At 45.1% G+C, this 13,850-nt stretch overlaps 1 protein-coding gene across 3 annotated transcripts in view; it reads left to right on the top strand.

Moving 5' to 3' along the window:
• LOC123764589 (alpha-1-inhibitor 3) overlaps positions 1 to 13,850 on the top strand; it is a 209,935-nt gene that overhangs the window by 158,740 nt on the left and 37,345 nt on the right. For all 3 annotated transcript variants that reach the window (XM_069314575.1, XM_069314574.1, XM_069314576.1), the window contains exons 17-21: positions 1,558 to 1,784; positions 4,608 to 4,690; positions 9,754 to 9,875; positions 10,563 to 10,713; positions 13,437 to 13,570. In XM_069314575.1, the coding sequence (XP_069170676.1) occupies positions 1,558 to 1,784; positions 4,608 to 4,690; positions 9,754 to 9,875; positions 10,563 to 10,713; positions 13,437 to 13,570 (717 nt within the window). The remainder of the gene's footprint in view (positions 1 to 1,557; positions 1,785 to 4,607; positions 4,691 to 9,753; positions 9,876 to 10,562; positions 10,714 to 13,436; positions 13,571 to 13,850) is intronic.

Here is a 13,850-nt window from a genome sequence, read left to right as displayed (position 1 = left end):
AGTAGCTTGGGTTCGGTCTTGGCTTTATTAGCTATATCATTTTCATACCTTTTCTCAGCTGCTCTGTGTGTGTGTGTGTGTGTGTGTGTGTGTGTGTGTGTGTGTGTGTGTGTGTGTGTGTGTGTGTGTGTGTGTGTGTGTGTGTGTGCGCGCGCGCCTACCTAATTGTTCTCGCCTAATAATGCTTTCAAGGGATGAGTTACGGCTCTTCTGTATGAGTGTGTTTGTCAAATTTTTCGTTAGTGACTTGAAAACATTGTAAACAAATATGAAAGGTGAATACAGGAGTTGACTACTTAAATGTCTATCATACATGTTCGTTTATGGTATATGTTTCAGCTCTACTGAAAATTTATCATTTTTTTGTTAATTATTATTTTATGCAATTTTCATGTTCTAACTCCTTTGGTTATCGTGTTGGAGTCTTGAGTGTTATATAGCGCATTATATCCAACGACACAGACTGTGCTACACAGTCTTCCAGCGACACAGACTGTGCTACACAGTCTTCCAGCGACACAGACTGTGCTACACAGTCTTCCAGCGACACAGACTGTGCTACACAGTCTTCCAGCGACACAGACTGTGCTACACAGTCTTCCAGCGACACAGACTGTGCTACACAGTCTTCCAGTGACACAGACTGTGATACACAGTCTTCCAGCGACACAGACTGTGCTACACAGTCTTCCAGCGACACAGACTGTGCTACACAGTCTTCCTGGCGTCCAGCGACACAGACTGTGCTACACAGTCTTCCAGCGACACAGACTGTGCTACACAGTCTTCCTGGCGTCCAGCGACACAGACTGTGCTATACAGTCTTCCAGCGACACAGACTGTGCTACACAGTCTTCCAGCGACACAGACTGTGCTACACAGTCTTCCAGCGACACAGACTGTGCTACACAGTCTTCCAGCGACACAGACTGTGCTACACAGTCTTCCAGCGACACAGACTGTGATACACAGTCTTCCTGGCGTCCAGCGACACAGACTGTGCTACACAGTCTTCCAGCGACACAGACTGTGCTACACAGTCTTCCTGGCGTCCAGCGACACAGACTGTGCTACACAGTCTTCCTGGCGTCCAGCGACACAGACTGTGATACACAGTCTTCCTGGCGTCCAGCGACACAGACTGTGCTACACAGTCTTCCAGCAACACAGACTGTGCTACACAGTCTTCCAGCGACACAGACTGTGCTACACAGTCTTCCAGCGACACAGACTGTGCTACACAGTCTTCCAGCGACACAGACTGTGCTACACAGTCTTCCAGCGACACAGACTGTGCTACACAGTCTTCCAGCGACACAGATTGTGCTACACAGTCTTCCAGCGACACAGACTGTGCTACACAGTCTTCCTGGCTTCCAGCGATACAGACTGTGTTAGGCTTTGCTCCTTCTTCTAACAGTGACTTACGATAATGTCTAACCTCCTCATTCTAACTTAAGTCATGCCATTCACAGATCATCCTGGAGCGGTAACTGCGTTGTCACTCAAAACATTAATGATGCCATTCATTCTTATGTGTCTACTGTCTTGGTTTAGGTGTCTGTGAGGGTGCAGAAGAGTGAGGAGTACCAGATCTTGGAGGAGGCGACTGAGCAGATTGTCCTCGGGAAGCGTAGCTCTTGTGTCCCGGCACAGGACAAGGTCGTTCACATAGTGAGGATCAAACCCCTGGTGATCGGAGAAGTCAACATTAGCGTAGCTGCCTTCGTCGACCATGAATACTCGCAGCCCTGCGGCTCCGGTGATTCATCCATCAACAGAAGGTCAGCAAAATATTCTTTCTTTCCTCACTACTCATCAGTATTCAAGTCATGATGAGGATTATAATAATGAAATAATGATAATAATAATAATAATAATAATAATAATAATAATAATAATAATGATAATAATAATAATAATAATAATAATAATAATAATGATAATGCACAAGTAAATAATCTTTATGTGATATATCTCTGATAAAATCAATTTGAGCAATGCCGCAGAGTGATGAACTCGATTACCTTGCCTGAGTGCATAGGGATTATCCTTTGCTCCTGCCAGAGTGCATGGCAGATTATCCATAGGTAATGGATAATCCGCATGCACTCTGGCTGGGGAGATGATGCTGCAGAGTTGGGGAGCTTCATGCTCTCCTCTGCAGGCTGAGGTTCTGTTCTTTGGTCACTGGTGGGCGGTTTGTTCGGTTGTTGTCTTCTACTTCTCTGGCCAAGAATGATTCAGGTGGTTCCCGGAGGGGTCCCGAGATGACTCATGCCTGGCAGGTCTGCGTGCCACCGGTTCTGCCTCGTGGGTGCTATGTTGGCTGACCCCACTCCCTGGGTACCCCGTTCCTTGTGTCAGGAAAGCTAAGCAGCTTGTGGTCTGCCCTCAGGACTCTAATATTCGTAAATATGCAGCTTTGGCTGCAGTTTTTTCTTTAAAAATGTCGAGGACTTTGGGGCTTAGAGGTTTACATGGTTTAACCGGGTCTTGTGGGCCCAACACAGTGGGCTCAGTATCCAAGAACAGCGCCAATTCAACGCCGAATCAACGTCATCAACGTTTAATTTAATTTAGTTTAATCGTCGAACCCGCACCACTCTTGGATATCGTGCTCACTGGGGATTTGGTGAAAGTTCCTGGTCCCAGTCGGTCTTGTTTGACCTAAGACCTGCCGTTTCTCCTCATCATCCCTGATTAGTTCGTTGTTTGCCTTCTGCTCTTTAGTTAGCTTCAAGAAGCCATGAAGCGGCTCCTCCCACAAAACTATCATTGAATATAATAAAACGCCTCGTTCTGGTGGCTCCCAGACTCCATCCCTGCCAGGTTAGTTAGTTCCTTGTACATCACTCCGAACTGACCTGCAACAGGCTCTTGGCAGGGGCTTCGAGCCGATTGGTGCCGGCCATAAGTATTAACGGGCGTGAGCTAGTTTTGAGTGAACAAATTGTTTGGAATGAATAGTTTGGCAGGTTTGATGCTTCATTTCCCATGAACTCTGCAGTTGTCTGTCAAGCTTGACTTACTTTCTGGATGGATTCCTCAGTGAGGATGTTGACAAGTCACCTGCTTCTTGCACCTCACTCAAGAGGCCAGGTTCTGGCTTTGATCTCCATATAACATCTGATTTTTCTATCTACTCTGTGATTGTGAAAAAGTAAAGCAAAATAAGGAAGAAAGGAGGGGATAACGTTGGATAACATGGATAAGGTTGAGGGGGGAACTAAGGTAGAGAGAAACGAGTGGGGATAGAAAACGGGGAGCGAACTGGAAGAGTGGAGGTAGGAGGAATGAAGGAAGGAGGGATAAGAAGGTGTAGGGAGAGTAGACAAGACTGTTATTCTGTTATACTATCTATGATGTTATACTATACTGATATTCTAAGATGTTCTGATGTTTGCTGCCACCACCTGTCATTGAAACTAAATATAAATTCCACTTAAACAATGTGACAGGAGTACTGTTTAATTTCACTTTCTTAATAAATTCCTAAGTAAACCCGACTGGTTAAGTGAGGCGAGGTGGCGCGCGAGCTCCTCTCACCAAGCGACACCTTCCCTCACTCACCTCACGGTGCCCTCACTCTCGTTCCTACCTTGTTCATCTCGTTATTTCTCTAGTCTTAACTCTTACTTGAGGGGACATTGGTTCAAAGAGAGGACTGAACAAAAGTCAAGCTTGTTATTCTACACATAGACATTTATCGAATCAAATTATTTGAAATTATTTCAATTTCCAGCAATTGATATTTAACATTTTAACATCCTAATATTTAACATAATATTGACCAAATTAAAATGGGGGGGGGGGTCACCCACTCCATGCACGCCCACACCATACATGGCTAAATGGTTTAGACTCTACTAGCTTGTCACCACTAAGACACACTTCTGGTTTAAGACAATGCATAACTGAACTCTTACCTCACTAACAAGTTCACCCAGGGGTGGGTGATGGCTAATCACCAGCCGGGATGGAGGAGCTGGTTGGATGTACTCACCCTTGCAAAGGTTCCACTCTCACTGCTCAACCACCTCGCTGGCTGAGCCAGGGGTGGGTACTCTCGCAAGCCAGAACATGGCTTCTTTGTTGAAAGTACTGCCGTCAGCAAAGCTGTGCAGGCTCACCTCACCAACTACCACCTCGCTCTCGACTAACACGCACACACGTATACACTCACACACAATTACAACTCACAATTATACGTGAAAGAGTGCAAAATACTTGCACTGTTACATAAGTGCAAAATACTTGCACTGTTACATAAGTGCAAAATTCTGGCACTGTTACATCCAGCAGGCCAAAGACCACTTGGGCTCCACCAGAAAAGATACATTTCATTACATTTAGCACATTTTTCTAGATTTTTATCCCTTTTTTGTAAAAAGAAACTCGTAAAAATAAAATAGAAAATTTTAAGAATAGTGAATAAGGGTAAACCAGAACCTAGAGATTAGCACACTCCAAGAGATACACTTAATTGCTTAATTCATCCAATACAATCATAATAACTTTGTAATAGTTCTTCATAAACTAGCTAAACAGTATGCTAGTATAAATAGAACGAGGTGGTTTAAGTACTTTCCTATAATCGTTTTCAGAGACTCGCTGATAAAACCCATCACAGTGGAGGCCGAGGGGTTCCTGAGAGAGAAGACCTGGAGCAAGTACATCTGTTCTAAAGGTAAGGATTTACCATCATTGTTGTGTAGCCGTGTACCACCCTCAGTGATCAGTGTGACTGTCACCCTCAGTGATCAGTGTGACTGTCACCCTCAGTGATCAGTGTGACTGTCACCCTCAGTGATCAGTGTGACTGTCACCCTCAGTGATCAGTGTGACTGTCACCCTCAGTGATCAGTGTGACTGTCACCCTCAGTGATCAGTGTGACTGTCACCCTCAGTGATCAGTGTGACTGTCACCCTCAGTGATCAGTGTGACTGTCACCCTCAGTGATCAGTGTGACTGTCACCCTCAGTGATCAGTGTGACTGTCACCCTCAGTGATCAGTGAGACTGTCACCCTCAGTGATCAGTGTGACTGTCACCCTCAGTGATCAGTGTGACTGTCACCCTCAGTGATCAGTGTGACTGTCACCCTCAGTGATCAGTGTGACTGTCACCCTCAGTGATCAGTGTGACTGTCACCCTCAGTGATCAGTGTGACTGTCACCCTCAGTGATCAGTGTGACTGTCACCCTCAGTGATCAGTGTGACTGTCACCCTCAGTGATCAGTGTGACTGTCACCCTCAGTGATCAGTGTGACTGTCACCCTCAGTGATCAGTGTGACTGTCACCCTCAGTGATCAGTGTGACTGTCACCCTCAGTGATCAGTGTGACTGTCACCCTCAGTGATCAGTGTGACTGTCACCCTCAGTGATCAGTGTGACTGTCACCCTCAGTGATCAGTGTGACTGTCACCCTCAGTGATCAGTGTGACTGTCACCCTCAGTGATCAGTGTGACTGTCACCCTCAGTGATCAGTGTGACTGTCACCCTCAGTGATCAGTGTGACTGTCACCCTCAGTGATCAGTGTGACTGTCACCCTCAGTGATCAGTGTGACTGTCACCCTCAGTGATCAGTGTGACTGTCACCCTCAGTGATCAGTGTGACTGTCACCCTCAGTGATCAGTGTGACTGTCACCCTCAGTGATCAGTGTGACTGTCACCCTCAGTGATCAGTGTGACTGTCACCCTCAGTGATCAGTGTGACTGTCACCCTCAGTGACCAGTGAGACTGTCACCCTCAGTGATCAGTGTGACTGTCACCCTCAGTGACCAGTGAGACTGTCACCCTCAGTGATCAGTGTGACTGTCACCCTCAGTGACCAGTGTGACTGTCACCCTCAGTGATCAGTGTGACTGTCACCCTCAGTGACCAGTGTGACTGTCACCCTCAGTGACCAGTGTGACTGTCACCCTCAGTGACCAGTGTGACTGTCACCCTCAGTGACCAGTGTGACTGTCACCCTCAGTGACCAGTGTGACTGTCACCCTCAGTGACCAGTGTGACTGTCACCCTCAGTGATCAGTGTGACTGTCACCCTCAGTGACCAGTGTGACTGTCACCCTCAGTGACCAGTGTGACTGTCACCCTCAGTGACCAGTGTGACTGTCACCCTCAGTGACCAGTGTGACTGTCACCCTCAGTGACCAGTGTGACTGTCACCCTCAGTGACCAGTGTGACTGTCACCCTCAGTGACCAGTGTGACTGTCACCCTCAGTGATCAGTGTGACTGTCACCCTCAGTGACCAGTGTGACTGTCACCCTCAGTGACCAGTGTGACTGTCACCCTCAGTGACCAGTGTGACTGTCACCCTCAGTGATCAGTGTGACTGTCACCCTCAGTGATCAGTGTGACTGTCAACACTCGGCTCGTTACTTAAGCTCTAGGCCCAACTCTACATTGGTGCTTCACGCGGCTAACGACCAGATCATTTTGCATGATCATATGCCATCAGTCCCATCTCTCTCTTACACTAGACTCGGTGAGATGTTTGGTGATATTGACCTTGTCATTATACTGATAACGATAATTAATAATAATAAACAGATAAATCACACTAATGTGATATATATCAGAGACTATCACCTGGAGCTATTTAGTGACTGGTGACCAAGGCGCTGCCAGCCGCTTACTCCACCGCGGTACAGTGGTAAGGTCAGGCGTCGGCAGCTCACAGGCAAGGAAAAGGTGGTAGAAGAAGAATGCTTGAACAATGGGTAGAAGAAGGATGCTTAAGTAGGGTACTGGAGAGAGGGGGAGATTGGAAAAGGTGTACAGGAGAGAAGGGGGGATCAACGGGGAGAAAGTTTGACATGGGAGGAGATGGGAAGAAAAGACGGGATAGGGAAAGCAAGATGAGAAGGGGAAGATTCGGAGATAGGGGCGAGGGAGACCCGAGCACAGCCGGGTATCCTCCTTTAGTATATCTGTAAAAGAGAATGTCTGCTTGTTAGTCTATCTTCGGTTGGAGGCGATGGTTGTAATTAGCCTCATTCAACTTTCCATGGTGAATTGTTATTGTATGGTAAGCGTCAAAGGTGGATGCATTCGACCCCTCATGCCCCTCCTTAAGTTGGATTTGCTCCTATTGCTACAAACACCGACTCTAAGGACAATCAAACCAATATTATTAATTTCATAGTTTGCTCACAAGCAGATTTCTCGGCTGTTAATGGATGGAGGGAGGTAGGATGGGAATGACAGGGAATTAGGGAGTTGGAGTGAGGAGGAGGGGTTGAGGGGGGGGGGGGAGAGACCTGGACATCGCTGGGTACCCCATCTAGAGTTATATATGCAGTCCTCACACTGCTCTACCAAAATTTTGTTCCAGTGCTAGTCATTATTTTTGTATTAGAAATGACCTACCTACCTTGAGGCTACCTTGAGGTGCTTCCGGGGCTTAGTGTCCCCGCGGCCCGGTCGTCGACCAGGCCTCATGGTTGCTGGACTGATCAACCAGGCTGTTAGACGCGGCTGCTCGCAGCCTGACGTATGAGTCACAGCCTGGTTGATCAGGTATCCTTTGGAGGTGCTTATCCAGTTCTCTCTTGAACACTGTGAGGGGTTTGCCAGTTATGCCCCTTATGTGTAGTGGAAGCGTGTTGAACAGTCTCGGGCCTCTGATGTTGATAGAGTTCTCTCTCAGAGTACCTGTTGTACCTCTGCTTTTCAACGGGTGTATTCTGCACATCCTGCCATGTCTTCTAGTCTCATGTGGTGTTATTTCTGTGTGCAGGTTTGGGACCAGCCCCTCAATTATTTTCCACGTGTAAATTATTATGTATCTCTCCCGCCTGCGCTCAAGGGAGTACAGATCTAGGCTCTTTAGTCGGTCCCAGTAATTTAGATGTTTTACTGAGTGGATTCTAGCAGTAAAGAATCTCTGCACGCTCTCTAGGTCAGCAATTTCTCCAGCTTTGAAAGGGGCTGTCATTGTGCAGCAGTACTCCACTCTAGAGAGCACAAGCGTTTTGAAAAGTATCATCATCGGTATAGCATCTCTAGTGTGAAAAGTTCTTATTATCCAACCTGTAATTTTTCTTCCAGTTGTGACGGCTACTTTATTGTGTTCTTTAAAGGTAAGGTCTTCCGACATGAGTACACCCAGATCCTTTACATTGCCTTTTCGTTCTATGTTATGATTTGCCTGAGTTTTGTACGTGGTTTCTGTTTTTATATTTTCAATTTTTCCGTAGCGCATGAGCTGGAACTTATCCTCGTTAAACACCATATTATTTTCTGTAGCCCATAGAAAGACCTGATCTACATCTGATTGGAGGTTTGCCGTGTCCTCTATGTTGCCAACTCTCATGAAAATCCTAGTGTCATCTGCAAAGGATGATACAGTGCTATAGGTTGTGTTCTGGTCTATGTCCGATATGAGGATGAGAAAAAGTACTGGAGCAAGCACAGTACCCTGGGGGACTGAGCTCTTCACGGTTGATGGGCTGGATTTTATTTTGTTGACTATTACACATTGGGTTCTGTTAGTCAGGAAATTGTAGATCCATCTGCCTATTTTCCCGGTAATTCCTTTTGAACGCATTTTATGTGCAATAACACCATGGTCACATTTATCAAAAGCTTTTGCGAAATCTGTGTAAATTACATCAGCGTTTTGTTTGTCTTCCATAGCATCTAATGCATATCATAGTGGTCCAGCAACTGCGACAGGCAAGAGCTCCCTGTTCTGAAACCATGTTGTCCGGGGTTATGGAGATGCTGTGATTCCATGTATTTTGTGATCTTACTTCTTAGCACTCTCTCAAAAATTTTTATGATATGCGATGTTAGTGCAATCGGTCTGTAATTTTTTGCCTCTGCCTTATTTCCTCCTTTATGGAGTGGTGCTATCTCTGCTGTTTTTAGTATGTCAGGGATAACGCCAGTATCTAGGCTTTGTCTCCACAGAATGTGAAGGGCCTGCGATAGTGGTTTTTTACAGTTCTTGATGAATATGGAGTTCCAAGAATCCGGGTCTGGTGCAGAGTGCATAGGCATACTGTTTATGGCTTCTTCAAAATCTAGTGGGGATTGGGCGACGTCTGATATGTGATTTCATGTTGGTATCATATCCATAAAAGATTCATTTGGGTTATCAATCTTTAGTGCATTTAATGGCTTGCTGAAAACAGAGTCGTACTGCTTCCTCAGTAACTCGCTCATTTCTTTGTTGTCATCGGTGAAAGTTCCATCTCCCTTTCGCAGGGGCCCAATACTAGATGTGGTTTTTGATCTTGATTTTGCATAGGAGAAAAAATATTTCGGATTTCTCTCTATTTCACTGATGGCCTTTTGCTCTCTTTGCCTCCCCTGGATTTTGTATGATTCTTGTAGCTTGAGTTCAATTGTTTCTATTTCTCTACCTAACCTTTTTCGCCCTTCTTGAGATAGGGTGCGACTCACAAGTTGTTCCGCGATTCGTTTTCTTCGCCTATATAGGGAACGACGTTCCCGTTCCAATCTGCATCTCTTTCTCTTTTTTCTTAGGGGTATGCGGTTTGAACATATTTCTAGTGCTACTGAGCTTATTTTTTCCAGGCACTGGTTCAGGTTTGCATTTCCTAGCTGTTCTTCCCAGTTTATTTCTGTGAAGTCCTGGTTTATTTGCTCCCAGTTTATCCGTTTATTATTGAAGTTGAGTTTGCTGAAAGGACCTACACAAGACTTGTTTTAGGAAACACTCATTGTATATTGTTTAGATATTTGGTGAAGTATATTTGTTGTTGTTGCAGACTTTGAGACTGGCGAGGACTCGCTGGAGGCGTGGGAGCTGGAGACCCCACAGGTCATGGTGGAGGGGTCAGAGCGAGGCTGGGTCACGGCCGTCGGTGACCTCATCGCTCTCACACTCGAGGTACTCACTCACTCACTCACTCACTCATGTTCTCTGTGATAGTTATGTGTAAACCTTAAACCATAGGGACTATCTTGTTGAGAGATCAGTGTAACAAGGTGAGCAATATCCCCACATATGTTGGTTACATACTAACATGCATCAGAGTAAACATTAGTGCAGCTCAATACCATTGTCAGGTAAGATATTCTGGGCTCTCATATCACCTGTTTGGGCATCATGATATCTTTATATACACTAATTGATTAAAATAAAAAATTATATGTCTTATCGACTTTCATGTTGGATACTATAGAACAATTAATGCTCCATTCTCTATTTTTATAAAATTTTGTGGTGTTCTTTCTTTGAAGTTAAGTAAATTAATGAAACAATTATTTTTCAAATATTTAGAACAATAATTCAATCTCCGTTTAAATATCATCTTATATAGTTCTTATAGTAGTCATTTTAAATATAATTTTCCTTCTGATTTGACATCACAAGAAATTATTACACTGTAATTTCTTGTGAAGTGAGTGACTTGCTGATGACACTAATAATAAAGTGTTGCATGCACTTTACATACACCGTGTTGCATACACTTTACATACACCGTGTTGCATGCATACAACGGTGGATGCTTGGTGCATGTGCAACGGCTTCTTAACACATTATAACCCAGAATATTTCCATAATTCCTTGAAGAATTTGGGGAGCCTGATCCGGATGCCGTACGGGTGTGGGGAGCAGAACATGATCAACTTCGTGCCCAACATCTTCATCATGCAGTACCTGAAGGCCTCCAACCAGACCACCCCGGAGACCACCAGGAGGCTCCTCACCTACATGAAGACCGGTAACCTCATTATTATCTCTATCTATGTAAGGACAGTTAGCCAATATTTCTGGCTATGGTCGGTCTGAGGTCTGACAACGTGGGTGATGACTGGTCAGTACCTGCTGTCCCTCAAGCTAAGTAATGTTGTTGTTGTTTTAGATTCAGCTACTCGGAACAAAAGTTCCAAGCAGCACGGGCTATGGTGATCCCGTATTAGTCATCAAAACTACGGCCCACAATTGTTCCTGGACGTGCCCATGTTTATAACCTGAGTTAATGCTAAACGCGTTAGTTTACTGTGAACAAGTGTGGGCCGGAGTTTACATGTGCTTCAGAACAACTCTGGCCGCCTCGTCAGCAAACTCTAACAATGTGGTATACGTCTCTTATTGATATCGTCGTCAGGCAGAGAGCCCGTACTTGGGCTTATTCCAGGTCCCCCGTAGACAACTATAGCTAACCCTGGTGGCTCTACTACACTTTAGAAACTCTCGAGTACCTATTTACTGCTAGGTGAGTACCTATTTACTGCTAGGTGAGTACCTATTTACTGCTAGGTGAGTACCTAATTACTGCTAGGTGAGTATCTATTTACTGCTAGGTGAGTATCTATTTACTGCTAGGTGAGTATCTATTTACTGCTAGGTGAGTATCTATTTACTGCTAGGTGAGTACCTATTTACTGCTAGGTGAGTATCTATTTACCCTAGGTGAGTATCTATTTAATGCTAGGTGAGTGGATTTAGGTGGATTTACACCTATTTACTGCTACTTGATTACCTATTTACCGCTAGGTAAACATCGTGCGCAGGGAAAAAAATGTCCAACCGTTTCTGTCCGACCTAGAGAATAAATCCCGAGGTTATTAACCAAATACGTAGACCACTGTGCTAACAATAAGCATTTGAAACTACACGAACCAAACTAAGGAAGGGAATTATCAGGAGATAGCGCCAAGTCATCACGACTATATAGCACTTGGAAGGGGTCAGGATAAGGGTTTGGAATGGGACGGGGGAAAGGAATGGTGCCCAACCAATTGGACGGTCGGGGATTGAACGCCGACCTGCATGAAGCGAGAACGTCACTCTACCGTCCAGCCCAAGTGGTTGGGTACCAAACTAAGGAGGTATATGCTAATTATCACAATGATTATAATTGATAAAATACCTTTAAAACGCCGAAATTTGTACTCTACTGTCGATGGCATCCAGAGTGTGGAACACCGCGGGGACCAGATGCCGGGTTACCACTTGATTGGTATCTGACTGGCTCACCGTTACAGCTGGCTCATTGTTACAGCTGGCTCAGTTAGAGCTGGCTCAACGTTACAGCTGGCTCGCCGTTACAGATGGCTCAGTTAGAGCTAGCTCAACGTTACAGTTGGCTCACCGTTACAGCTGGCTCAGTTACAGCTGGCTCACCGTTGCAGCTAGCACAAAGGTACAGCTTGCTCACCGTTACAGCTGGTAGGCAGTGGCAGCTGTAACGGTGGCAGCTGGCTCATCGTTATTGGAAATTATAATAGAGTGTGGAAGTAGGCTACAGGGCAGACACAGCTTCAGAAGAGGAATTTCAAGATTTACATATCGTGAAAAATATGGTGAAGTCCAAGCTCTCATAATGGTAGATTTTAATCACTACACAATGGATTTTGGGTGAATCCAAAATCACAAGCCGAAGAGGAACAATTTCCTGGCCTGGTACAAGACTCATATTTTTTATTCAGCACGTGGTAGAGCCCACACGAGGCAGTAACATTCTGGACCTTGTGCTAACACCAGAAGAGGTCGTGGTCGATCAAACTCAGCAAGAGGAGAAGCTCGCCCCGTAATATTCTAAGATAGAACACAATTATAGAAACCCATATAAAGGTCTGGAACGATGACGTTCTAGACTGCTTTCGAGGAGTTCCTGTATGATGCAGTTCCTGCATCACAGAATGAGACAGGAACTGCAAAATACCTCCTGGTAGTCGGAGACTTGGGAGCTTCGTGGGGAAATTAAAAAAAAATCATCACTGAGCTTGGATCTGAGTGAGTACCAAAAAGTAAAAGGAGGAGGAGGAGGAGGTGGATGACGGGTTGTCACCAGTGCTATAACAGCAAGGCAAAACCTCTGAAAGAATTAAGAGTCCACCAGGAGGCACACGGGTTCACACATATAGAAGGGCTTTTATTTCTCTGCTCAGGGCACAAGAACAGGTAAAAGGAACTATGAAAGAAAACTTGCTCAGAATATAATGAAAGATCCAAAGTATATTTATGCCCACCAGAGAAGTAGAATAAAGACAAAAGACTCGATAGGACCCTTCGAAGATAAGTCCAACCAAATTTCAATTAATGATAAAAAGGCAGCCAACGTATATGAATATTTTACATCAGTGTTCACACTAGAAAGATTAGACAATTTAAAAAATACAAACATGTTTTAAGCAAAGGAAGAAAATGAATTAAGCAATATTCCCATAACGTGCAAAACAATCAGGAAGACCGTCGAAATACCCGTCGAAGTCCTGGGTAAATACTGGTATGGAAACATGTTTGTTGATTTGTGTTGCAAATTTCGGGATACCGTAACAGACGTGTAGATCACTTAATTGTTTCTAGTGCAGGTGAGACATGTATATGGCAATTGGCTTTCTGTTGTTTCTTTAATTTTTATACTTTTGTTATAAGCGCGTGTTATAGTAACTAGTTAATGTATTAGTTGGCGATAATTACATTAGTGGCTGCCTGCAGGGTACCAACGGGAGCTCCTCTACCGTAGAGGTGACGGCTCCTTCAGCGCCTTCGGCAACGCTGACGACTCCGGCTCCACCTGGTTGTCGGCCTTCGTCCTCAAGTCCTTCAGCCAGGCCCAACAGTTTATTGTGGTGAGTGGACCTCCTCTTGCTGTGTTTTACATTACTCTACACTCAAGCATTCATTCTAAGCCAATTGTTTCACGCCAAGCTAACTTGAACTTCCTAGTGTAAATGGCGGTCAACAGACGGAGCCCAACAGACGAAGCCCAACAGACAGAGCCCAACAGACAGAGCCCAAAAGACAGAGCCCAACAGACGGAGACCAACAGACGCATCCCAACAGACGCATCCCAACAGACGGAGCCCAACAGACGGAGTCCAACAGACGGATCTCAACAGACGCATCCCA

This window comes from Procambarus clarkii, chromosome 79 (genome assembly GCF_040958095.1).
Source record: "Procambarus clarkii isolate CNS0578487 chromosome 79, FALCON_Pclarkii_2.0, whole genome shotgun sequence".
NCBI classification, from domain to species: Eukaryota; Metazoa; Arthropoda; class Malacostraca; order Decapoda; family Cambaridae; genus Procambarus; species Procambarus clarkii.
The sequence above is the reverse complement of the archived record's forward strand: the minus strand, read 5'-3'. Positions and strand labels throughout refer to the sequence as shown.